Source organism: Rhipicephalus sanguineus, chromosome 1 (genome assembly GCF_013339695.2).
Source record: "Rhipicephalus sanguineus isolate Rsan-2018 chromosome 1, BIME_Rsan_1.4, whole genome shotgun sequence".
NCBI classification, from domain to species: Eukaryota; Metazoa; Arthropoda; class Arachnida; order Ixodida; family Ixodidae; genus Rhipicephalus; species Rhipicephalus sanguineus.
Window position 1 is genome coordinate 284,660,973 of NC_051176.1, and position 26,616 is coordinate 284,687,588.

Below are 26,616 nucleotides of genomic sequence, written 5' to 3' on the forward strand. Positions count from 1 at the left end.
TGGCACTCGTGATCTCTAAATAAGCGAGGCAGTAGTGTCGCACTTCACTCCATTTGCAATGTGCCACGAGACAAATTGTCCGTCCCAGCCAATGTGCAAATGAAAACACGTACACAGCTGCGCTCAAATTTCACATTAGGGAGTATCATAATCGTTGAACTTTTTTTTATATCTGTCTGTTGGGGGCAGCTGCTGTGAATGGCATCCACGCACTGGCACTCGTGATCTCTAAATAAGCGAGGCAGTAGTGTCGCACTTCACTCCATTTGCAATGTGCCACGAGACAAATTGTCCGTCCCAGCCAATGTGCAAATGAAAACACGTACACAGCTGCGCTCAAATTTCACATTAGGGAGTATCATAATCGTTGAACTTTTTTTTATATCTGTCTGTTGGGGGCAGCTGCTGTGAATGGCATCCACGCACTGGCACTCGTGATCTCTAAATAAGCGAGGCAGTAGTGTCGCACTTCACTCCATTTGCAATGTGCCACGAGACAAATTGTCCGTCCCAGCCAATGTGCAAATGAAAACACGTACACAGCTGCGCTCAAATTTCACATTAGGGAGTATCATAATCGTTGAACTTTTTTTTATATCTGTCTGTTGGGGGCAGCTGCTGTGAATGGCATCCACGCACTGGCACTCGTGATCTCTAAATAAGCGAGGCAGTAGTGTCGCACTTCACTCCATTTGCAATGTGCCACGCGACAAATTGTCCGTCCCAGCCAATGTGCAAATGAAAACACGTACACAGCTGCGCTCAAATTTCACATTAGGGAGTATCATAATCGTTGAACTTTTTTTTATATCTGTCTGTTGGGGGCAGCTGCTGTGAATGGCATCCACGCACTGGCACTCGTGATCTCTAAATAAGCGAGGCAGTAGTGTCGCACTTCACTCCATTTGCAATGTGCCACGAGACAAATTGTCCGTCCCAGCCAATGTGCAAATGAAAACACGTACACAGCTGCGCTCAAATTTCACATTAGGGAGTATCATAATCGTTGAACTTTTTTTTATATCTGTCTGTTGGGGGCAGCTGCTGTGAATGGCATCCACGCACTGGCACTCGTGATCTCTAAATAAGCGAGGCAGTAGTGTCGCACTTCACTCCATTTGCAATGTGCCACGAGACAAATTGTCCGTCCCAGCCAATGTGCAAATGAAAACACGTACACAGCTGCGCTCAAATTTCACATTAGGGAGTATCATAATCGTTGAACTTTTTTTTATATCTGTCTGTTGGGGGCAGCTGCTGTGAATGGCATCCACGCACTGGCACTCGTGATCTCTAAATAAGCGAGGCAGTAGTGTCGCACTTCACTCCATTTGCAATGTGCCACGAGACAAATTGTCCGTCCCAGCCAATGTGCAAATGAAAACACGTACACAGCTGCGCTCAAATTTCACATTAGGGAGTATCATAATCGTTGAACTTTTTTTTATATCTGTCTGTTGGGGGCAGCTGCTGTGAATGGCATCCACGCACTGGCACTCGTGATCTCTAAATAAGCGAGGCAGTAGTGTCGCACTTCACTCCATTTGCAATGTGCTACGAGACATATTGTCCGTCCCAGCCAATATGCAAATGAAAACACGTACACAGCTGCGCTCAAGTTTCACATTAGGGAGTATCATAATCGTTGAACTTTTTTTTATATCTGTCTGTTGGGGGCAGCTGCTGTGAATGGCATCCACGCACTGGCACTCGTGATCTCTAAATAAGCGAGGCAGTAGTGTCGCACTTCACTCCATTTGCAATGTGCCACGCGACAAATTGTCCGTCCCAGCCAATATGCAAATGAAAACACGTACACAGCTGCGCTCAAATTTCACATTAGGGAGTATCATAATCGAACTTTTTTTTATCGATGAACGCAAGTTCTCATTTTTCTAGAAAACTAGGCAAATAAATGCAGAGTTTTACAACCTGAAGGTGCGCGTGGCTCGCACTGTTCCATTTGTATGGTTTATTTTCTACTAAAGTGATGCATAAAGAGCTTTCTTTTTTTAAAAACCACAAAGTTGATAAATCTAAAGTTGCCATGCTGTTAAAATTGAACGGAAGACAAGGCCTGCACTCGATTGGACAGTTTGTCAACTATTCTTGCTTTTCATTGCTTCATTAGGTACTGCAAGACAGTAAAAATACTAGCAAATGAAAGTCTTCTATCAAATTTTTTTTTAGGCAAGTGTTTTCTGTACAACCATGGCCACATTTTAGGGTAAGCCTCACTCAAAACAAGTCTTACACACCCATATGTACTATCATTCTCACGATGGCACAGTCCATTAGAAAACTTGCATAAGTGGTGGTGCAAGACTTCCCCCTCAGCAGTAACGTAGTCAGATTTTTTTTTTTTTTTGGGGGGGGGGGGGGGTGTGTTTCAAGCATACATTATATGTACGTGCATGCATTTGTATGTGTGCGTGTATATATACACATGCAAAATTGGAAAATTTTGGGGGGGAGCAGCATCCTCAGTGCCTTTCGGTAATATTGTACAAAACCCTGTGATAACAGCAGCAACAGTGCTGCCAGCTATAACTCTAATCTCACAGCCAACACAAGTGCATGCACTAAAACCAGCCAGCCAGAATGTTTAGTTTCCAGCAACCAAAGAAAATGTAACGTTGACAAGTGTGGCTCATCTTTGGTAAAACTTGTATAAACTGCATAGAAAATACACAATTCAAGCATGGGAGTTAAAGGGTTAACAAATGACCCTGTATGCACCACTTGCAGCAGGGTTAATAGCTGTGGAGTGAATATCACCGGTGAGGTGCTTAGTATGATTGTAACTAACAAGAAAATCGGGCCCATAAGATACCCTTGTCCTTCTTCTTAAAAGACATGGCAAGCTTGTTTTTCAGGTGTGTTGAATAGTAATTATTTGTGTTCACAAACATTGGCCTAGCAAAATATGCTACCATAGCTTTAGCTCATCTGCAAATGCAGAACAATTTTCTTTAGGCGAATAGTAACTACTCATGTGTGCAGTCACCAGCCCGGCAAAATATGCTGCCACAGCTTTGTCCACTAGTCTGAATATATCTAACAATTTTCTTCAGGTGAGACAATGAGATCCCCTCACACATGAAACATAATGGACATTCCATCACTACACACACTAGTCAAGGCCTTGCACACTTCAGGTTCAGTACATCAGCCAGTTCACAGCTCAAAAAAAGGTCTTGCAAAGACTTGTACACAGAAGGCTTTCAGCACTGGCTTAATCAAAGCCTTGCCAGTCGCTGTGGTCCGATTCTTCATCCATTTCAATTCCAATGCAGTGGATTCCAGTTTTGAGAAATGGTGTGCCTTTTCCCTTCCCTAGACAGCAATAAGGATAAAGTCAATATGACTCATGACAATAAATAAAAAAAGCACAACATACAAATCATCAACATTATTGAAAACTGTTAATGCAACAATCATTGCTCAATAGCTGAATGAGCTTTACATTTACTTGATTACCGCTGCATGATGAAAAATTGACCAGATTGACCAATGGCGCAGCAGTTCAGGAACACAAACAGCATTTGCTTTGTCTTGAGATGAGTCATCACTTCTGCTACAACACAATCTAGGCATGAGTCCATGTCTTTGGTTTTTGCCATTTTGTTAACAATGGCAAAGCCATCACTTTTTTTTTTACATTTCACAGATTTATTTCGTTCAGTGAACTTTGAAGGTTTTTTTTTTTAAGAGTGATGCTCTTTGACTATCATTTTTCTAAATTTCAGTAGTGCACAAAATTAATTTAGACATGCCTTTAGTAAAACAGCAATCTGCAAAACTGCCAGGTGCTCTGTGGAGCATGAAAGTGGATGACAAATACAAGATGCACATCCATGACAGTTTTGGAGAAGAGTGCCGTTCAGAACCAATTCATAGAGAATAACCACTTGCAGTTAACTACTTGCAGAATAACTACTTTTGTAATGCCAAATTTCTACTACGCAAGAATAACATCCTTACCATTTCTGGACTTGCTAAATACACCCTAGGTATTTTTGTTCTACAGATTTGTGAATAATAAGCTACCACCAATCACATTTTCCCTATTTCATCTGATAACTTATAGTACCACCAGATTGACGTTAACACTTTTCTTTTACCAAGAGTCCACACTAGTGAGTCCACACTAGTAATGGTAAATATACTGTAGAACTCACTTTCATTTCTTTATGGAACACTCTTTAACTCAAAATAAAACACTATTTGTGCGTGAATATTCGAGACTTTGAATATTCAATTCAAATGGTTCTATATTTGTTTCGAAAAACACATTACTGGTAGAAGTATTCAGTCACCCAAAAATTACAAAACACATTCAGAATGCTTCTTAGAATGTACAAGTGACATAAAAATGTTTTATCATCAAATGTGCCATTACAGAAAATGCTTTATCAGCCTACGTGCCGAATACCTTCACAGGAATCACACAAAAAAAAAATCTTTGTTTCTCACGCCGCTATACTTCTGCAACGGTCCTGCTGGCACGGCCATTTGGTCCGGTCAGAAAGCTAATTGCGCCATCTTAAATTTTGAGACAGGTAAAAGCGCAAGGAAAACATGGACAAAAAGACACGAAATGTGTGTGTGTGTGCATGTGTGCCCTTTTTGACAGTTAATTGCTTGCGCTCGTACCTTTCTTAAAATGGATTACCAACATGACCAGCCTGCCAGACTTCAAATTTGCCGCTTCGACTATGCCCACCCCACCGAAACAAATGAACAAAAATCAAACGCCTGAAGGTCATTTCAAGCTCTCTGAAACCAAGCATTATACTGGGTTCACCTTGGATGAAGTACAGTACTCATGGATTGAACCGCAAAAATTTTAGAGTAAGTAATGCAAGCATTTTCGTTTCTAGAGCCTACAGTTTGCATCATATAGGCGTAATTTTGACTCAAACAGTTGCATCACAGCCAACATTACCTTTAGCGGCCACATTTCCAGCGACATGACGTGGTTATCACGAGCAATCACTCATAGCAGTCACTATACTAAAATAAGATTTCACGTTTTAATCTGCAAGTACTGTACCTGCAATAATGAACATCGCACTGATAAGTTGTCACTACTCCTCCCAATTAAGATAGAATTCTAAAAGGATTGAACTATGACACCCTAAAGCACATCAACACCAGCGGTCTAGTGAGCAGCTGTTTTCGTTGTCTGGAAGAATTGCGACATGCACAACGTTGCTGCTCCCCGAACTGAGCAGCTATCCTTTCAATTCATGACAATATTAGTAAATTACTGCAGATGTGGTACTGTCAAGCAATAGTGTTGTACAGTGCATAACTTTTCTGTGCATCATTTGTTGTATAACAATCTTGCTTTTTACATCCCTGTACATTATTTGCTGTACAACACTCTTGCTTTTTCATTTCTGGTTGGTGAAAAAATGATTTCTTGCTGAAGTCGGGAGTAGTACTATTCACATTCAAAAATTATTTTAAAATATTCCATTCATTATGCACTTAGTTTGCATTATTTGAATTCGCTTCGAAGTTGAATATTTGATATTCGCACACCCCTATGAAAAACACAAGATCTTTAAACCTATTTAAAAAGAGAACAAAAAATGCATTTATTTTGGAAAAACGAAGAAGTTTCACTGTATCCATCTTTCTTTTTTTTTTTTTTGTACACTGTTCATGTACCAATGTGAATGTAAACCGTTTAGTTTCTTTCTTTTTTTTTCATACAATTTTTTTCACTGCCATGAGAAATGCTAAAACCTTGTTATTCTCTGTAATCAATTATATATTTTGCTCTGTTAACATTACTTTCTTTTTGCTTGTGTACTGCTTTAATGTGTGCTACAGTTGCTTTGCGTTGTAAACTATCACCTTTGTTCGTGTAAAGGAGGTCCCAGTACAGTCTGACTACGGGACCTCCTCCTGTAACTAAATACTTGCGATGTGACAGAACTTTCAATGATGGATAACGGGTATAATAAAGCAATAGATATAACAAATGAATTTCAGTTGTTTTAAGAAGTAAACCTCTGTAAACCCCCCTCCCCCACCCTTCAACTTCATAATAACTAGGGCTATGTGTTTTCGGAGTTTATTTTTCTTGAAATTCGAAGAGTGTTTTTTGGAGTTTTTTTTGGGGGGCAGAAATTTGGCGTTTATCGGGGTTAATTTCTCGTAAGTCCCCAATTCTCCGAAATTCGGTGTTTAATTTTGCATTATAATTTGTTCCAATGTGTTCTTATTAATTTTATTTCAACTGAAAATGCATTGCATTGTTACTGATAATCCTGTTTCTCCATCCTTTCATTTTTTTGCACTTCCTGTTCATTTACCCTGTTAACCCTTTATATCCCAGGTGCCACATTTGTGGCAGTTTTGTCTGATTTTTTTTTTCCTCAAAATTTCACTAAGGGACCCCTGATTCCTTGTTGCCACAAACGCGGGAGTCCAAGCTTTCAATTATGCTTGATAGATGGTGCTACAGGTACCGCACTTGAGTGCTTCTTCCATTGCAAACATGGACACCACGTGCGGCCGGCAAAGATGGCGAGCTCCTGGCTTGTTCATGCTCCTCTTTGCTTATTAAGTGTGATATCTAGTTATAAATGCCTATATTCTTTTTCGTGAAGCCTACGGAACGAGCCTAGCTTGTAGTACTTTTTGTATCATTGGTTATTGTCAACTGTATGTGCAGTTTAGGCTTGCATACACGTTTGTGGCACTCAGGACTACGAAGTCCACCTTCCGGTTAGGCCAAAAAAGTGTACAGAAGTTTTCAGTGCGTCGCAGTTGCTTCTTTTTCATTAATTTACTGCAAAATAAGTCTTAGAGCACCTCAAAGCTTCAAAACGGTTTTTCTTTATGGAGGCAACAGTTGACAGATGAGCAAATACAAATTCTCTTTCAAAATTAATATCCAAGCAGAAGCGAAGATGAAGACTTGCAAGGCTCAGATTGCAAAGGAGAGTATATTTTGCCGGAGAGACTGCCACGCACGGATGGTGAAAGCTCCACAGACAGTGAGGATGAAGAAGCTGAACTTACATTGACTTAGATGAACAAAAAATTATGGCACTGGGTCAAGAAGGACCTCAAGATCAACTGTGGAGAAGCACACATCTTACTTATGCGTTGATACAGAAAAAAATTAACTGCTTTCAAAATTTTCATGCCTCTTGAAAGCCCTAGAGAGTTCAGTGCATGGTCCCCTATTTTCAACCCCTCATTCCTGACTGCAACAAATGTGGCAGTAATAAAATTCTTATAAAATGTATATGTATTGTTGTAAGTTTTTTTTCCAGGTATCACTTTGAACGAAAACTGTCTGAAAATATCATTTTCGGTTGTGGGCACTGCACAGACTGTATGTGGGAAACAAAGGGTTAATAAGGCTGTTTATGTGCACTGCTGTAAACTCGCCAAGTGTACTTTTGGGAGGGCAGGAGCTGGTCAAGCTGCTTCTCAGCTTTGTCTCCCAGCCCCCCTCATCTTCTTCATGAAAAATAAAGGACCTATTATTATTCGCAATACTCCGAAATCTTAGATGAAATGATATCTGGACACGAACACACTAAGTATATTTTACATGTCTGGAAGGTCTGAATGCTCTAGAAGGTCTGAATGCACAAACGCATATACATACAAGCACAAATACTTGAATACAAGACACCTACATTTGTTCGTATTGCAACCTTAAAGCTTGTTGTAATAGATGCAAGCATATTTTATGAGGTTGCTGCCACTGATGGAGGTGCGCTCCTTTCGATTGATGATTCTCAGCTTTGAAAATGCCCTTCGAACGTTGAAAATGCTCTTTTAAAATTGGAGTTTATCGGATAAATCCGAATTGTCAAATATTTTACCGGCGAGTGTTTATCAGATTTTTTCGGATTTATCCGAAAACACGGAGCCCTAGTTATAACCAAGCTTGAGTGTGAGTGTGTGTGTGCGCGCGTGTGTACATGCGTGCACACACACACACAGGGTGTTTCAAGAAGTGTGTCCAAAAATTCTAAACAATAAGGAAAATGCAGTGTTTGCTCACTGCCTTCATAATTACATTTTCTGTAGCGGCAGACATCTTAACATGACTAGAGATGTCAATGATGCAGGTAATTAATTGAATTAAATTAATTAACTTTCTGATTAGTGGACACAGGCAGTCGGTTTAAATGGGAGAATTGGAGCCCTTCCTGCGAAGAGCACATTGTCACTTTGAGATTTCCAAAACATGGACGCTGGTAATTTCAGCAGATTAATGAAATCTGACCAATTTAGCCAGCGAAACCAAAACCAAAATGCATGAGAGTGCTACTGCCATACTCTTCCGAGATGTCCAATTGAACAACAGTCGTTACATCAACCACCAATCGACTTCGTTAAATTGGTGTGCGGCCTGCTCTATAGCATGCATGGCACACATATGTTAGCAAATACAGAAGAACTAACACCACTGTAATCGTTGTCATGAATAGTGACGTCATTCTGGTCATATGCTAGTTGTACTCATCTGCGCATCAGTTTTTGTTTGCCAATGAACTTGGTCGAATTTCGTCACTCCGCAATAATTACCAGAGGCTGCTTTTTCGAAATCTCAAAGCGGCAATGGGCTCTTTGCAGAAAGGACATCAATTCTCCCAACCAGTCCAACCACCTGTATCTGCTAATTAAAAAGGTGATTAGTCTATTTTTTTTTAAATTACAGCTGTAAATGATGTCTCCAGTCATCTTAAGATGTCTGCCGCTACATATGAAGCAATTATGAAGGCATCGAGTAACATTCAATTTTCCTTATTTCTGAGTATTTTTGGACACCTTTCTTAAAACACTCTGTGCGTGTGCGAGTGTGTGTATCGCACATGAATCTGAACTTCAAATTGATACTATTTTCCAAGTAACAATACAAACAACCTGACAGGATGGAGTGCCCTCTAAATGTTGAGGTTAAAGTTTACTTTGTCGATTGACTTTTTAAAGAAGCGTTTTTTTGCAATAGTGTGATCATATCACATTGTGAGCATTGCTGCACATTATAAGTTGGTGCATTCCAGGAGGTTATAGGATTAAAGCAAAAAAGAATGCTATCTGCACATTTAGAGGGCTGAGCAAAACAATGTGCCCAAGTGGCAAGAATTAAGTCCACAGCAGAGTGTGTTTACACTGCATTAAAGACATTCATATCGCAGAGCTCACTACTAACAGTCGAAAGAAGTATTGTTTCAGTAACTGAAGTTCTACCATTCAACTGTAGATAGCAGCATAGTGGGAAAACTGTGTCTGTGCAGACCCACTCTATGCTACTTTCCACCTCACATTATAATGGCAGACGACCTGCCAGATGTAAAGAGAAGCAGCTACACTGCCACTAATTATCACAAGCACCACTCAATTTCGGCCTATGAAACAGTTGGTTTTAGTAATCTTCGACAGAACAATGAACGCTTGGGCACCAGAGTGAAGCCCCCTACCGTTTTCCTTTCTCTCTCTCTCTTTTTTTCTTTAGAAATAGCTAGAGATTTAGTTCTAACACTGGTCTTGTGTTTCCATGTGTGATGCTGCCTGTTTATGATCAATTCCCTGTGAGCTCTGAAGCACAGAATTGGATGCTTTCATGAGCAAAGCCACTTACCAAGAACCCTGGCATTGAGCATGAGTGTCAGTGTGAGCAGTGGGTTGTTGCAGGACTGTAGCAGAAGCTGTTCTCGAAGTAGTTTCTCTTTATAGGCGAGCAATTCCAGAACGACTTCATACCTGGGCCCTGCATGGAAGATCAGACACAGAAAAAAGTGCTGCAAACCCGGTGCTTAACAGGCTTGAAAAAAAAAAAAAAATCATAACACTAGGTTCCATACTACAGGCAATCCTCATGAGCTAGATGAGCCAAAACTAGTCTAGAGCAATGTGACTGCACAATACAACAGACATGACAATTATAAGCAACAACTAACCCTCTTATGCTAAAGTTTTGTTTTCCTCACAAGTTTTCTCTATTTATGATAGCCTTTAGCATGAACTTAAAATCCACATAAACACGAATTTTTCAGCACCACGTTGCCATGAAAGAATCAAATTTGTTCAAACTCATATTCTTATCCAAACAGCCAAGAATTTAATATTACAATGTTCCAATCGCACAGATTAGTACAGATAGATCGTACATTTGCAAAAGGATAAAGTAGACAAAGGTGAAAACAGTACTGGATTGCAACTGCTATGAAGTTATAGCTAGAAAAGGCATTATAAGTGGCATAAAATGTACACACAAAACACTTTAACAATCAACACAATGTTAACATCAATTAAATCAGCGAAAGCCATCCCTGTCGCTCCCTAAGTCCGAAAGAAATAAACAGAATAAAACACCACCCTTTGGACTGCCCTCTTAAAAGTCCTGCAACACTTCTAAGTAATCGTCCAATGAGATCACTATCAGAGTTTATTGCCTCAAGAATCGACTGCCACAAAAATATTTTTCATCTGTCAAGTACGAGTGGTGTTACAGAGATCTGTCACACACTCTAAGCGCTTTTCTCTCCTTTCATTTCAATGAATGCACTGAAAGGTACACAGGGGGGATGACAAAGGGGCAAGAAGCTACGTCAGCATGAGTCATGACCACGGAGTAAGCTAAGAGAGGAGCGCCGACTCCACCGCCACTTAATGTATTCGCTCGGGCCAAATTGTGCAACGTGGACACGGGCCTCAAGTTCATTCCTTTGCTCTGTCCCTCCGCTCCTCTTCACCCTTTCGCACATGCTTTCTCCTCCCCTTGCGCTCTCAGCCGACTGCTCACAACGTGTAGCGCCATCTGTCGCGCGTGGAAGTCATTCAACAACCTGCTCTCATAAGCACATCCGCTGACTGGTGGAGGCCGGCGGCGATGGCAGTGGGGAGCGGTGTGCGTGGAGCAGACGACAAAATGGGTCGGCAGCCAGACGTGGGAACGCGGCAAAGCGCAACCATGTGATATTGCTAGAGCAATGACAAGATCCTCCCGCTTGCGGCTCTGCTCGAGGATGGCTCTCCTATGCCACTGTTCATTCGCAGCGCCATCTGGCCAACACGCCGTGAAGCAAGATCCGGTGTTGCAGAATGTGTCCCTTCCAGACGAGCGGAGTCAGTGCTCCTGTCTTATCGTACTCTGTGGTCATGACCATTAGCACTTTCTCTTCATTTTTTCCTTTGAACGCATTGGCTCCCTTATCATGAGCATGATAGTGTGTCTACTGTGTAATTCTAGCACACTACAAAGCGTGGTGCAGGCACGTGGCAGCACCACATTGCAGCTGTGGTAACTATGCAGAACAGAATGCTTAAAGCAGCCAAAAGCCGTGTCCTCCCCTCCAAAAACACAGGCAGTCAGCCTCATTGATGATGTAATTTATGATGTAATTTGCTGAGAGAACAGCGAGCAATTTCGAACAGTCTTTAAAGGCAAACTCCGGCGATTTTTCAAGGTCAATGGATCTCAATAAATTCTCTAGGTACGTTCCCTTTGCGTGTTTCTGTCATTTATGCCAAATTACAGGCTGGATAGACATGCAGATTCTTTACGAATGAATTTCATTGATTGCCCAAACTCTCCCACCTAGCTTCCCACAATTATTGGCAACATTGTGTGTGTGACATCATTAATGGCAAAGCGATGGAAATTATTAACCGAGGTGCCCCAGCAGCGTCTGCTGTCCACAAGGCAACAATCGTGTGTGATTGGCCACCGCTTTGTTGGTTGGGCATGTAAATTCAGTTGCTTGTGGGCGTGCGTGCGATGGGTGGTAAGTGGTGTTGCGTTGTGGGCTCCACACGATTGCCCGTATAATTACCTTAACAGTCACGAAACACTCGCGGCTAACGATTACCCTTCGTCTCAATATTAGAGTTTTAGCTAGCAGTGCTGGATTGTCGCACGGAAAGTAGAGTAATACCATAACGGCTGAAAAGTGCACATGCGCGAACATTACCATATGGAAACACTTTCCGCAACGCATACAGGGTCCACCGTGACCCAGGGAGGCACATAACTAAACAGGCGTGTTCTAGTTCATCGAAGAGGAATGGCGATTCTAGATGACCTCCAAATGTGTCCGAATCGCAGCTGGTCGATTCCACGAAAGATCAAAAAAGGGTGTATATTTGATGTTTCTGATTTTCCTGATAATTTTGTATGTTGTGCACATATGACTGCACAGCACGAAATCGCAGTTCGTTTTCAAATAAAAAATTTTTTCAACACAGCAAAATTCGACAAGTGTCGCCGGTTGACGACGACCATTTTACAAAGAGTGCGTTTTCGTAACTTCGGAACCATGCTGGCAGCTACTCAAGCTATATATTACAAATATCTTTCTTTTTAGCGGAAGTAGAAGTAAAGAGGAAATAGCTCTTATCATTTCATAGAATTCTGAGCAAATTATGTATTTTTAAAAATTCACGAAAAATGCTGCGTATTTGATAATCAGTCAAATTTGGGACGCTATGACTAGTTCTGTGAACATCTTAGCTTGTTCATACTTGCAGTATGAATAGGCCTTTATGTGAATAATGAACCTCTGCATTTGTATTTCTCTAATAATTTTCAAAGTAGTAAATTTTCACGCTCGAAACACCAAAAAGAGAAAAGTGCTCCTCGATTAAAAAATCTCTAATAAAAAAACCCCAATCTCAATTTTGTTCAAAGTCCCCCAAAATGTTCTCAATAATAACAATATAATAATATCTGGGGTTTAACGTCCCAAAACCACGATATGATTATGAGAGACGCCGTAGTGGAGGGCTCTGGAAATTTCGACCACCTAGGGTTCTTTTACGTGCACCTAAATCTAAGCACACAGGCCTCAAACATTTTCGCCTCCATCGAAAACGCAGCCGCCACGGCCGGGATTCGATCCCGCGACCTTTGGGTCAGCAGTCGAGCGCCGTAACCACTAGACCACCGTGGCGGGGCCAAAATGTTCTCATAGGACTGCAGAATGATATTATGAAAAAACATGTTGCATAATTTTTATTAGAACAAAAGCAGGAAATGTCAAACATTGTGTTTCCAGAGCGTGGTGGCTACTGCGTAAAGGACATCTCTAGTAACCAGAAAATACAGTAACACGTCTTTTTTCTTCTCTGAGCTTCGCTAAACAACAGTAATGATCTATTGTCGGAAAGTGGGAACTGTTTTGTAAAGAAAAAAAGATTGTTCCAATTAAATGCATTTGCGACACCACTTGTATTCCTCATCGACGGGCAGCACAGACATTTTCATTCCTCTGGATAATTTTTTTTTGAGTAAATGCGCTTATATAAAAGCAACGAAGCTAAACGCGAAATTTGTGTAGCTGAGTCGATCATGCATTGTAAGAATGTGAGAAATCGCAAATGGCGACAGTGGTGAACGGCGAGTACCGCAGTGCAACCTAAGCACAGCAGCCACACATTGTTTGCCAGGCTTTGTCGCTCTGCACGAGAAAATACTGGGGTGTCGATTGCGTTGGTTACACGATACATTTTTCACCGCTCCTCGCTCTCCCGCCCGGTCTCTGGATCCACACCATGCGGATCGTGTGGTGGATCGAGTGGCCTGTGCTACACGGCTTCGTGTAAACGGAGTAGCATGCTTTACGCGGACAGGTGCAAAGGGCGGCGCGATAGACGCTCGCCTGAGCAGACGACAGCAACGAGCACGGCTGTGCCAGTCAGCCAAACACCACCTGAGATAGAAGTTAAGCATCCAAATTGTGCTTCACATTGATGCAATCACTGTCCTACACTCTGAAGGTGGCTATGGGTAGGCGTTATAGCCATGACCGAGATTTTGTACGGACTGCCTCATGGTGCACAAAAAGAAAATTCCGCTGCAGCGGAATTTTCGTTATGTAGAAGATATCGGATCGAGTCTCCTTTGCGGAGGATCATGAAGCAGGATGCGCACTCAATTCAAGAGGGAGACCCGATCTGCAAGCACTGCTTCAAGAGATACAAGGAGATGCAAAACAAAGCAGATGCAATGCAAACAAAACGTGTTTTGTCCGTGGCCAGAACTGCTGCCACCAATCTTCACGTAATCGATTCTTTTTAAACTCTGCATTGATCACATAAGGTTTGACAACGTACACATTTGGGCCAACAAAAACCACGCCTCTTGGCGACGGCTCTCCAGAAATTTATTTCCATTCATGAAGAGACCTTGGCTTTTATACGAATCTCTCAATTCTGACACAGCACATCATCATAAGAGACGCATGGAGGGAATGTATTCTTTAGCACTCAAGATATGAATTATACTCAACTGAAATAGATGAAAGAAAAGGAGGCTACAACTGAAAGTGCCTACTGTGGGCTGATGGATGTCTAACACTGGCGTGAAGTCGCAAATCACGCGAATGCATTTAATTGGAACGGTCTTTTTCTTTACAAAACTGTTCCCACTTTCCGACAATAGATCATTGCTGTTGTTTAGCGAAGCTCAGAGAAGAAAAAAGACGTGTTACTGTATTTTCTTGTTACTAGAGATTTCCTTTACGCAGTAGCCACCACGCTCTGGAAACACAATGTTTGACATTTTCTGCTTTTGTTCTAATAAAAATGATGCGACTTGTTTTTTCATAATATCATTCTGCAGTCCTTTGAGAACATTTTGGGGGACTTTGAACAAAATTGAGGTTGGGGTTTTTTTATTATAGATTTTCGAATTGAGGAGCACTTTTCTCTTTTTGGTGTTTCGAGCATGAAAATTTACTACTTTGAAAATCATTAGAGAAAAAAATCACAGCATATCCACGGAGTGAATGATGATGAATGGGCGAAGCTGAGGAGGTTCATCGGTAAACCGTGAATCTTCCGTGTATTCTGCCCAGTACATCATCACCGACGTGAGATCGGGCGCGTTTCTACTAAAGGTTCGATGAGTTATGACGACTTGCAGCTCACTTTAATTTTACATGTACGCTGTGAGTTTTCATTGTTTAGAAAACCATTGCTTTAGAAAACATCTGGGCGTCTTTTCGTTTTGCTTTAGAAACATCTGGCGTTCTTTCGTTTTGCTTTTAGAAAACATCTGGCGTCTTTCGTTGGTTTATTTCATCAATCAACGGCGTTTTGAACAAAATTCTTATTGTTTAATCACGCACAGGAGGAATCTCACCAGGCACTACCTTGGAGGTAAACAATGGCTGCTAATGGGAATGAGAGACAGAAGAAGTCGGCTTTTAGCTAACACTTACACTTCTACTTCTACTAACGTTTCCTACTGGAACATGCCAATGGCTGCTAATGGGGAATGAGAAACAGAAGACTTCGGCTTTTAGTTAACGCGCACGCTGCGAATTTTTTATTGTTCAACAACGCACAGGAAAAATCTCCCACCGGCACCACCTTGGAGGTCAAGATCTGGTACTAGCGTTACGACCGGTTACGCACTACTACGACTACGAGGGACGAACGAGTGCCGCCTTAAGGAGCTTCGCCCCTAATACAAATGCAGAGGTTCATTATTCACATAAAGGCCTATTTATACTGCAAATATGAACAAGCTAAGATGTTCACAGAAGTAGCCATAACGTCCCAAATTTGACTGATTTTCAAAAACGCAGCATTTTTTGTGAATTTTTAAAACACATAATTTGCTCAGAATTCCATGAAATGATATGAGCTATTTCCTCTTTACTTCTACTTCCACCAAAAAGAAAGATATTTGTAACATATAGCTTCAGTAGCTGCCAGAATGATTGCGAATTTACGAAAAAGCACTCTTCGTAAAATGGTCGTCATCAACCGGCGACACTTGTTGAATTTTTCTGTGTTGAAAAAAATTTTTATTTGAAAACGAACTGCGATTTCGTGCTGTGCAGTCATATGTGCACAACATACAAAATTATCAGGAAAATCGGAAACATCAAATATACACCGTTTTTTTATCTTTCGTGGAATCAACCAGCTGTCATTGCCTGACAGCTCCGAGGAGCTTGTGCATGTGGCACAGTCAGTCACAGACATGGTGCAGCTATTGCGTCGTCGTCAACTTTCCGCTGAGCGTCCGCTTTTCGTCGCTTTTACAGTTTTCATACTCCACACTGGCGGGACCGGCATGCCTTGCATGATTTCCGGTTTTTACCAGCTTATACATTATGCGAACACAGTACTGCTCAGTTGGGTTTCGGTTTTGGTGTTGTGCTTTCTTGCTTATTTAAAATTATTGTCCAATTTGCCATGTATTTCTACCATTGGACCCGTAACAGGAGCGTCTTGGAACATAGAAGCACCATTACTTTGACATGGTTAAAAAATTGCTGGAGTTGACCTTTAACTTCTAATTGTGAATTCCCTGCCGCATGCAGTGCTATAATATTTGTCTCACATGTTCACAGGATCCTCGACTACTGATCGGCAATGCTTTCTAACCATGTTCAAAAAGTGTTGCAGAGCCCCTTTAAAAACAACTTTCACCACCTTCAAAAACAGATTTTCTGAAAAAAGAAAATCCTTTTATTTTTGCTATATTTCTAAGGTCCCTGTTTATTCAATAATATTTAGCAAAAATAATTGTGTTCATCTAAACCTGTTAAAAAATTGGGAGCATCTTTCCAGCCCCTCCTGCACACACTAAAATCAAAACTGCAAGCTTCTGATTAAATATTGTTTGTCAACTCATCAAAAGTGCCCCTTTGCTGCAGTATGTTATACAATCTTAGAAAAGCATCTTATTATGACACCTGATGTTCTTAAAATTAATTAAAAATTCTACTAGAGGAATGTGGGGCGCTAGCATTCTGTTGATCTGAAAAATGTATAATAAAGCCCACTAATTGGTATAGTATTCGAGTTTTCAGTGCTGTAAATGAAGTCCAATGATGAAAACGAGGGCATACTTGACATCGAATTCAGCTACCATGCTTGCACAGTCTGTAAAGCCGTTTTGCCGCGTGGCACCGGCAGGTCATGCAAGCCGGCATCACTGCGGGACACTAATATTAGTCAGTACAGCCGCTGCCATGCAAGACATGGCGTTGTGTTCCCATGGTGGCACCACCTCGCAGCGAGGATACACAGGGCCATAAGGAGCGCCACTCTTTGTCTAGGTCATTGGGACTGGTTGCAGTTGGTTGCGTGCAATGAGGAGACCTGTGGGGCAATTCCGCGGATCGTCCCCACAGATGCCCTCTCGTGGCAAGTCGAAAATCGTTGACGCCGCATCGTGTCGTTTTGTGCATGTCACATTAGCATATTATGATTTGTATGATTCGGCTGGCAGGCTTGCGAGTGGGCATTTATTTGTGCAAAAGGCACAAATAAATGCCCACTTGTTCATTTGCTCTACAGTGTGCGCTGTGTCCGTTGTTCCTGGAGCGCAAGAGAGATCCCAAACAAACAAAGAAAGCATGCTCTTAAAGGGCCCCTAAACCACATCCGATAATTTTTTAACATTTCAAGTAAACGCGCGCATCGAATTCAGAACCCTGTCACGATCAACAATGCCAAACGCGGCAGTGCTATGAGCTACAGGCACCCCACAAATTCCAAGAAACAATTCCTTCTCCTCTCCTGTGCCTTTCGGCATTCCTCATCCTCTCAACGTTCACCGTGACATCAACATGTCGCCTGCCCGTCATCTGCAACCACCTGTTTGTTCGCTCGCAGGTACACGCGCTTGCTGCTCTCCCTCCTTGCACGGTGAGGAGGTGCACTTGGCCAGGAGGAGAGATGAGCCGACGAAAAGAGCTTAGCGAAGGAAAGAGTGAAACGAGCAAGGGCCTCTTTCGTATCATCAAACGCGTGTAACTCCGCTATTACGACACTGTTTCGAAAAATTCTCACAGCTACGTGTTCGCTGTAGACTCTTGCACAATTGCGACAGCACAACTAAATGTCGACCTCTGGGTGGTTTAGGGGCCCTTTAAACTGCTACAGGAAGGCAGCACGTCAGTCAACTTGGGGCACTTGACAGGTAAGAAAAAAAATTGTGCCCTTCTGAGCACACAAAAGAAGAATGTGCAGTTTTTGAGGGCCTAGGCTATAAGCATGATAAGTTTTACACATATTAAGTGTTTTTTTATCACACGAGCATTTCTTTTAAAATATTTAAACGCATTTTTCTCAAAACTTCCTTTTCTTTCATTCTGCAGTTATGCAAACATAAGCACCTATTTACAATGGGTATTTATGCATGAAATTTCACTCATTTATTTTTTACACTCACCTGTGCAATGAAGCAGGATAACTGAAGACAGTTACAAAGTTTTTACACTGTGGGCAAGTGTTTGAAAAATCAATTGCGTCGGAAGTAGTCTTTCTCAGTGCTTTATACACCAAATGCAAAGAATAAGAGGTCCATTTGGGTATTTGACACGGCTTGCCGTTTTCCCTGACCACATTCTGCTGCGACGTGCCTTTTTTCAAAAATTGTAACGTGAGCTTGCAGTCTTTCGCAACAAGGATGATCGATTTCCTGCACTCCTGGTGCGCTCAGTTTCGGTTTCGCCGAGACAGGGGCCTTGAATCGCGGTGATTATTATCTCAAATACGAGCATCTTTCGCGATTTTTTAAAAGAAATGGGCATGTCATAAATTGTCACATCCTACAACTCTTCCATATAAATAACAACCCTCAAGTTAATTAAAAAGTCAATTAACGAGTTTTTGTTCATTACTCATTTGAATGTAACTTTAAGTGCGGCAAAGTTCTTCCACCTCGGCGTAGAGTTCGTTTGCAAAGACAACAGGGGCCCAACTGTCACAGCATTTTTATAAAAAATCTGTATTGTCTAAAAAAAAAAACACCCTGTATATGTGCATGATGCAATGCACAAACTTTACTGTGTGGGCCATATTTTGTCAACAAGACACCAATGAATGGGATTTTATGGGAATCTATGGGGTTTCATATCATGGCAAAACCACAATGTGATCACGAGGCATGTGAGACAACAATGAATTACTTTTACTGAGTTGCTTTTCAGGCACTATAATGCAGTGTCATTTTGGTGGCGATTTGCTTCTACAAGCAGAAAAGTTAATGCTTTAAAAGACTGATCAAATACCACCCGAGAGCCAACTTCTGGGGTGAGAGAATCATTGTGATCTTGCCGTTGCGTGGCATGCTACAGTGACTCACAAAAGCAGACGTTTTGACACATCTACATGTGATAAACACAATATCAAACTTCCTTCCCATGCAGCGAAGGCGTTCTGACAATCATGCTTGTGAGCTGAAAAACTGCTATCGAATCTTGATAAGCATTTTAACAAGCAAATGCACAAAGACAAGCGATACTCCACAGACTTTAGTGTAATGCATAAGCCATTAAGCCAGCTCACCTGAAGAGATCACGGGCTTCAGTTCGAGCACCCTAAGGTTGAGGTTTGGGGGGTCCTGTGTCCTTACTGAAAGACTACCAAGATGTGGAGGGCTGTCAAACTGGAAGCGCACTTCGTATCTATGATTCACCTGAAAAATTTCAACACACCACTCTGGAGGTGCCAACTAACCAAACGTCAGCAAAGATCCCTTGCCATTTAAAGCACTATAGCAAATAAATGAATTTAGCAGCAAACAGGTATGGACTGCAACTTGACACAGCAATATGTGAATGGAACACGAGAAATAAAACAATCAGCCTGCACATGAACAGCAACACATTTGTTGGGGGGCAAGTATTTGAAATATTGGAATAATGAATCAAATATCCCGGCGGTTTGCTTCAGTCCTAGAATCACATAATATTCAAAATAATAAATATTTATCCTCATAGTTATGAACTGTTCACATTGATGTATAAATTGAAAAGTAAATGTCAAACAGAGGTGTGACGAATCATGAATGAGGTAGATGAAGATACAGTGCACAGATCGTTGTTCTGGTGACTAAGTAAAAAAAAAAATGTGCACACAGATTCAAAATGCTATTTTTGCTGAACACCTCTATGTGAATTGTTTAGGGCCGCTGAGTGTGCCTGTCACTTTTGTTCACAATTTCTAGGTAGAGAAAAATGTAAGATCTGCAAATTGCACTGTACTACAAAGCCAGCGATGTGACAGCTGCGCCAACTGCACCCAACTGCGCCAAGAGGTAAAACCTGCTACATCCTGCAACATTTAGGCAAAAATCTCATAATATGCACCAAGCTTGCGCAGACGACGTTCCTGCCGTCTTTCGGAGAAGAAGACAGCAGGCGTTTGACACAAATAATTCTTTCAGTGAAACTTTGAAGTTTATGTAGGCAAGGTTTATTCCAGCAGTCTACTACTTAAGAAGGCAGGAGAGGCCCAGCACAGACGACAGAAGCGCGTCAGCTGATTGCTTCTGTAACTCAACAAAAAGTCTTGCTCACATTCTCGGCCATGTTATCTGATGGGAGGGTTGCCGTCAGTGCCTTCTGAAGTTGTACCTGACAACAAAATCAATTCGGCTGGTAATTCTAGATGTTAAGGTTTCTGGCCAAGGGGCGCACCCTTGCTAAACAATGCCAACTAGGCCATACTGCGTAAGTAAAGTTTTCTGCTACTACTAATCGCCCATACTAAGTGATTACTTTATTGTTGAATCAAAGTAATACTTGATGCAATTACAAGTTTTTGTCAGATGGCAGTCTTTTACTTGATTACATTATCATACAGCGAGCAGTTCATGTATGCTTGAACAGACCACTATGTTTTAGTAAGTGTTACTACAAAAACTGGTAGTACTAGTTTAGTACTACGAAAAATTGGTAGTATTATTTGTTCTAATTGACTTCCAGAGGAGCTCATGCAAAGCGGTTAAGTTTTAATACCATACGACCGTCACAATTTGTCAACTATCAAACAGCTGCTGTGACCTATGGAAGTTTGCTGGGAAAGATTGGAGTCATGGTATGCAAGTGCCTCGGTCTTGTACTGTGGCGAACATTCATGTTAAAGCACTTGTCAAAATGAAATACGAAGCCTTCCATTACAGCAATTTCGTGGAGCACAGAGGATTTCAGGCACAAAGGACCAATTAATTACTAAACCCTGTATTTTGTTAATTGCCCACAAAACAGGAGACTAACGATTATGTCTATAAAGCACAGAAGCAGGTATAAAGGCTATTTCACACTTAGAGGAAATCTCGTGCATGGCATCGCGATACGGCGAGTGCGGCAGTCGCGTGCCGGCAGCAGCTCGTGCAGGCGCAGAGGCTCAAAGGCCGTAGTGTTGAACCGTGTCATCTGCTACGGCGACGCGTGCTGGCCACATTTTCGGGAAGCGTTCCTACTTTCAGGAGCAGCGCTCGGAGACTGAGCACGTTGTGCGCACATTTTGGTGCCTCTTGTAGCTGCGTATTACGGTAGCACACACGGAGTGAAGAAATATACGTGCACGCTCCAGTAGCCTGGCTTTGCGGGCGAACTAACAGAAGCATGCTGTCAAACGAGGTTTGTAGAACCCAACTTTTGCGAATGAAGGCTGAGAGGTTGGCATCGCAAAACGTTTAGTGAAGATCATCTGCTCTATTCTCGCAGTAACAATGAAATCTTCGTGTGGCCCCTGACAGTGGCACATGTGCTTTTAGAAAATGCAGCCAGTGCACGCCGCTGTAGCAGACGACGCGGTTCAAGACTTTGTTCTTGAGTGTCTGCGCATGCGCAAGCTGCTGCTGCCTCCCGACTACGGCGCTCGCTGCATCGCAATGCCATGCACTCCGAGTTTTCCCCTAAGTGTGAAACAGCCTGCACTTCACCACACAACAAAGACCAGGGATGTACTGAAAGCACGAAAATCATCAGAATAGTTCTTTTTGAGAGGAAAAAAATTATGCAGGAAATTTATGCAGCTTACGATTCCAGTACTGTAACTAAAGCATCAGGCATCAGGGAAAGCGTCATTCAATTACAAACATGAAGTGTATTGTGGGGAAATGTTAAATGACCTGAGGTCACGATACCAAAAAAACCTAGGGCTGTCCGCAGGAATACGACAAGCAGTAAGTTAATTTCATTTTCTGGGATATTATAAATAAACATGCATGCATGTGTGCATACAGTGATTTCGTTAAACATGGCATGACTGCTCCAGCTTAGGGACAAATATTTGTGTTCGAAAAATGCGGGACCAATAATTGCTCCAAATAGGCTGTTCCAAATTGAAGGCTGTATTCAACACGGAAATTTGGGCTAGTTGGTGGGTGTGGAACTTGTGCATCTTAGCAAGCACAGCGGAACAAACACAAGAGAAAGAGACACAAGGCTTCAGCTGCTCCAGAAGTTGCGTGCCAAAATGGCTTTGATCAATCACACTGCCACAAAGTAAAGGCGAAGAACTGTCAGCCATGGATAAAAATGATTTCAGGTTCATCGCTGGTAAACATGGTATGCCTATGCATAACAGTGAATTATTTTTATAGCATGCCATTAACTGGCCACAGTGCCGACTGGTGAAGCATTTTGCAAATAGTTGGAGCACAAATCATAAATGCAGCTTGAAGCTGGTGGGGATCACATGTTTAAGGTGAAATGAAAATTGCTCAAGCGTTTCCACCTGCTAGCTTGAGCTGGGAAACCGATAAGGTGACCCTGTAGATACATCCATCCATGGCAAAATGTTTAGAGTATTGGGCTTCTATGCTAGAGATTGTATGCTCAACTCTTATAGAAAACATTTTTTGTTATTATTGTTTACTATTTTTTTATTTTTTTTATTCTACTGTGTATGTGTACTTTTTTTTTCATTAAGTACACTACTATAACTCATGCACACATTTTCTAAGATTTTCACTCATAATGAGGCTTTGAATGGCTAGGCTCTAAAATCTCAAGTTACCGCAACAAGCCGCGGTAAACAATAGATGCTAAAATCTAGCACATCTAGCAAATTACCTATTCTGCAGCTACATTGCAACACATTTTAAGGAAGCCTGTTTCAACTACACTTTCCTCAACAAAATATAAGGCTAAAAATTAAGATTTACCATAACTTATTCACAGAAGCTTGTTCAGTACTCCAATGCCATGTAACAGAAATACCATTCATACTTTCACATAACTTCTTTTTCATTTAGACGTCAAAATGTGGTAAGTTAAGCTTTGTCAGGACTGGCTATTCCAAAATGAAATCAATACATAACTAACAATTAGAGAAGGAAAAAAAATGAAACAATAAAAAACATTATGCCTGCATAACATCGCAAGTGTACATGGAATGTCTCTCTGAGCAGAGTCTGAAACATAGTGGGTGGTCACTAATAATGATTTGTTGTGACTGTACTCATAGTCATTTCCACATTTTCGGTCGGTTAACGCAGAAAAATGCAAAATCTGTCCTACACAGCTGTATTATAACTCATTTAGTCATAAATTTTTATGGAGTATTCTTAAGGCCTCAAGATGGTGCATGATGTAAAGATGTCAAACATATTTAAGATGGCGGAGAAAAAAAAAGAAATTTGTACGGGTATGTAGCATTATTATTTCAGCATGATAGCCATCATAATTTTTTTTAATTATTTAATTAATGATATATACATCATGGAATGAGCCTAGACATTTGTTACAAATTTTGCAACGAATATTTGATGCACCGGGTATTATGAAGCAGGGGGTCACCTGATGAAAGCAATACTAGTTAAGAGCGGTGATATGAGGAGCAACATGTCAAACATTAGGTCAAATAATACTGATTCTGGGCAGCGGAATTAACACGAGGGACAAAAAGAATGACACCATGTGCCAATCACTGCTAGATATCTTTTGGTGACTGTGCGTGTTATTTATTTAGCCGCACACACAAAAATGCGCAGCTAGCCCGTCTGTCAAGTACCGATGCGGGTAGAGGTGTCCTGGACAGACTAGGGATGAACCCTGTTATGGATTTGGCGGGGCGTACCTCACTATCACAGGCGATCAGACATCAGCTCGTGGTGAAGCCTCTTACCAAGAACATGCTATCGGGCAGATATGACGGAAGGCGGTCTGCCAGAGCAAAAGACCTTTATGAAAAATACAAAAACAACCAATTTGTCGCGTACGTGGACACAGCCAAACAAAATGACCAATGATATACCGTAAGTGTGGTGACCGGAGGGGGACAGATTATCAATACCGCCTCGGTACAGGCGCCCTCCGCCGTAGAAGCTGAAGAGACCGCTATTGCTCGATGAAAACCTCATGAGAGCGTAGGCCACGATCCTCCGCCACATTGAAACTGACTCATTTCGGGGTCCTCATCGGCTGGCACTAATTACATGCGGATCGGATAACCTAATCTGCCAAAATTGCAGCGCGCAAGAATTGGCCACACAAAATCGCATATTGTGGGGCTGTGACGGCTTTTCTCCCCACAGAACGCTCCTGCCAGCTCGCTCACGGTCAGCATGGGAAGAGCTTATTAAAACTCCCATTAAGGAAACGCAGCTAGCTATTGCTGCCTGGGCCGAAAAGGTCGCTGCCCACGTGGAGCCACCCTGAGGACCGCGCCATATGTATAAATAAAGTTGATTCCTCCTAGCCGCGCGCAGAGAAATTAAATTTCAGTTGTTAGTACAGTGACATCCTTTTCTGTCCTCTTTTGAAGTTCCGCTGCTCAAACCAGTATTAGCTATGTACCAACTAGCTCCGGTGAATACAGTCTTGAGATTACGTCAAACCTGATAGTGTGCCTTTTCAGTTAAAATTATCTTGCATTATGGCTTACGTGCTAAGGTGTCTAATATTGTTATTAGTTAGCAAAATGCTTACACTTAGATTCAACGTGGTATAATGAAAATTTCTATCTTGTCACCAATGATCAAAAATATAGTGAAAAGTAAATTGTGTCTAAATATGGAGACAGTATGACTGAAAGGAACAATTGCGAACGCCCTTTCAGAAATGTTCAACAAATGCACACACGCCTTTGATGAATCTGAACAGTTGTTCTTACTTGAATAAAGCCGAGGTGAACGTTGATGTGAACATCGTTAAGTGGCTGAACCAGTATGCTGGAGTCGTGCCCGAACGTATCCAAGGATTCCGGAAAGTGCACCTTGTGAACTGGAATATGCATACTTCAACATTTTTGGGAGCTTGCACGAACCTATATCTCGCGGTTTCTATCAGTTAAACAGTTGCAAAAGCGCGCCTGTGACTGCAGCTACGCGTTCGTCGGTCTGCGAATCTCATATTGGCGAACATCTAAAGTATCTAAAGTGAAAGGTGCAAATATTAACGAGCGAGTAGACCGAATTACCGATGACTTAAATGGTTGAGAGGCACAAAATTAAGCAAACTGATTTGCCTTACCTGTAGTGGTGCTATCGATTTCCATCGCGGTTTCCTGAAACCAGACGGAGAAAGACGGCATCAAGGTAGGAAAATATTGCGGCGGCACAGGTTATCTGCAAGTGCTTGAAGCCAAGGTAGCCAAAAGCTGTGTAATTACGTTATTGCGAGATTGCTCCAAGCTGCGCCGCCTCAACGGCGCGCTTTCTTTTTTTTTTTCCTGTTCCCAGCTTTCTATCTTTTTCACGAGCCTATATAATTACAAGCACGGATTTGCTGCTACAAGCATCACTCAGTCGTAACAGCCATCAGAAAAGAAAACATAATGAAGGCCGCAACATTTTTGTAGCGTTGGCCAGCTGCGTTAAATGTTAACGGTGTTTACAGCTGAAGCTGCTTGAGCTGTGTGCGCACGCAGAGGCGTATTCCGTGGCACTGCTGCTGTACTCACTTGGTCGGGCAGCCAGGGCAGCTGCTCACAGCGCTAAAAAGCTGGCGATGGATATTTTCCCACTAGTCATCTTGAACTAGGGCCTTACACATTATACCACAGCCGACTGTGGTAAACGAGCATGTAACCCCTGTCCTGCACCGCGCCTGCCAGATAACCGCGCGCGCCTCGCGGCCTCGCTGCTGCGGACCGTTTTCGCTGTTTTCTTCTTATTTTCATTTTGGACTTGTTTATTAGAACCTCAAACGCATAATCGTGTTTATTTTCGTGAGACCTGCACACAGCTAGCGCCCAACAAACGTTAGAGTAAATTGATGGACAATAAATATATATGGCCTGTTAGCATTGGTTCGTTACACGCAAAGTGATGTGATGCCAGTTTTCGTTTGTTGGTAAACAAAGATGGCACCACCGGCACCACTGCTGCCACTGCGACACGCGACATTTGTTTTCGTGGCCACTACAGGGAGCGACCGCCGCGCCGCCATCCGATAGCGCCTGAAACGCGCTTCTGGGCACTTTTTCTCCCTGAAGACGGCCGCTGGCCTAGGTACTGAGGAGGAAAACGCCCCTAGCTCCACTGTCCCTAAACGCGCTTCGCGCCGGTGTCAACTCACGTCAAGGACTCAAGGTAAGTTCTTGCATTCCTTGTTCTGCGATGTTTTCTACGCGCGACGATGAAATTTCTCCACGCAGTACGCGTCTCTACTTAGAACTATTTTCAGCGTGACAGTTTTTGTATTTTCTTGTAGCCTGGGAACACCGTTCAATTTGTGCGACAGAAACTTATGCAGCTTCCGTCTCACGCTATTGTATGGAAACGGTTGAATACCGCTTGTAGTTACTTTCTTGCCCTAGAGTTGAACTAGTAAAAGGTTTGTGACACACACTTATGAGAACGAATGCAATAAGCTAGGTCTTCGCTTGTACATTAGTGTGCAAAAAAGCTTTTATTTGCGCAGGTGCCCATGC

The 26,616-nt window shown here is 42.0% G+C and overlaps 1 protein-coding gene across 2 annotated transcripts; it reads right to left on the bottom strand.

Annotated features, from left to right (window-relative positions):
- Positions 1-2,650: 2,650 nt before the first annotated feature.
- LOC119379163 (UPF0687 protein C20orf27 homolog) lies at positions 2,651-25,881 on the bottom strand. Of its 2 annotated transcripts, none has more exons than XM_037648365.2 (6): positions 25,645-25,881; positions 25,215-25,248; positions 24,856-24,965; positions 19,297-19,426; positions 9,626-9,754; positions 2,651-3,336 (listed from the first exon to the last, which is right to left on the bottom strand). In XM_037648365.2, exons 2-6 carry the CDS (start codon positions 25,237-25,239, stop codon positions 3,236-3,238), a joined length of 495 nt encoding a protein of 164 aa, XP_037504293.1. In that variant the 5' UTR covers positions 25,240-25,248; positions 25,645-25,881; the 3' UTR covers positions 2,651-3,235. The 2 variants fall into 2 exon arrangements, with proteins under 2 accessions (XP_037504293.1, XP_037504294.1); XM_037648366.2 differs by lacking the exon at positions 25,645-25,881 and adding an exon at positions 25,354-25,541.
- Between the last annotated feature and the right edge of the window lie 735 nt (positions 25,882-26,616).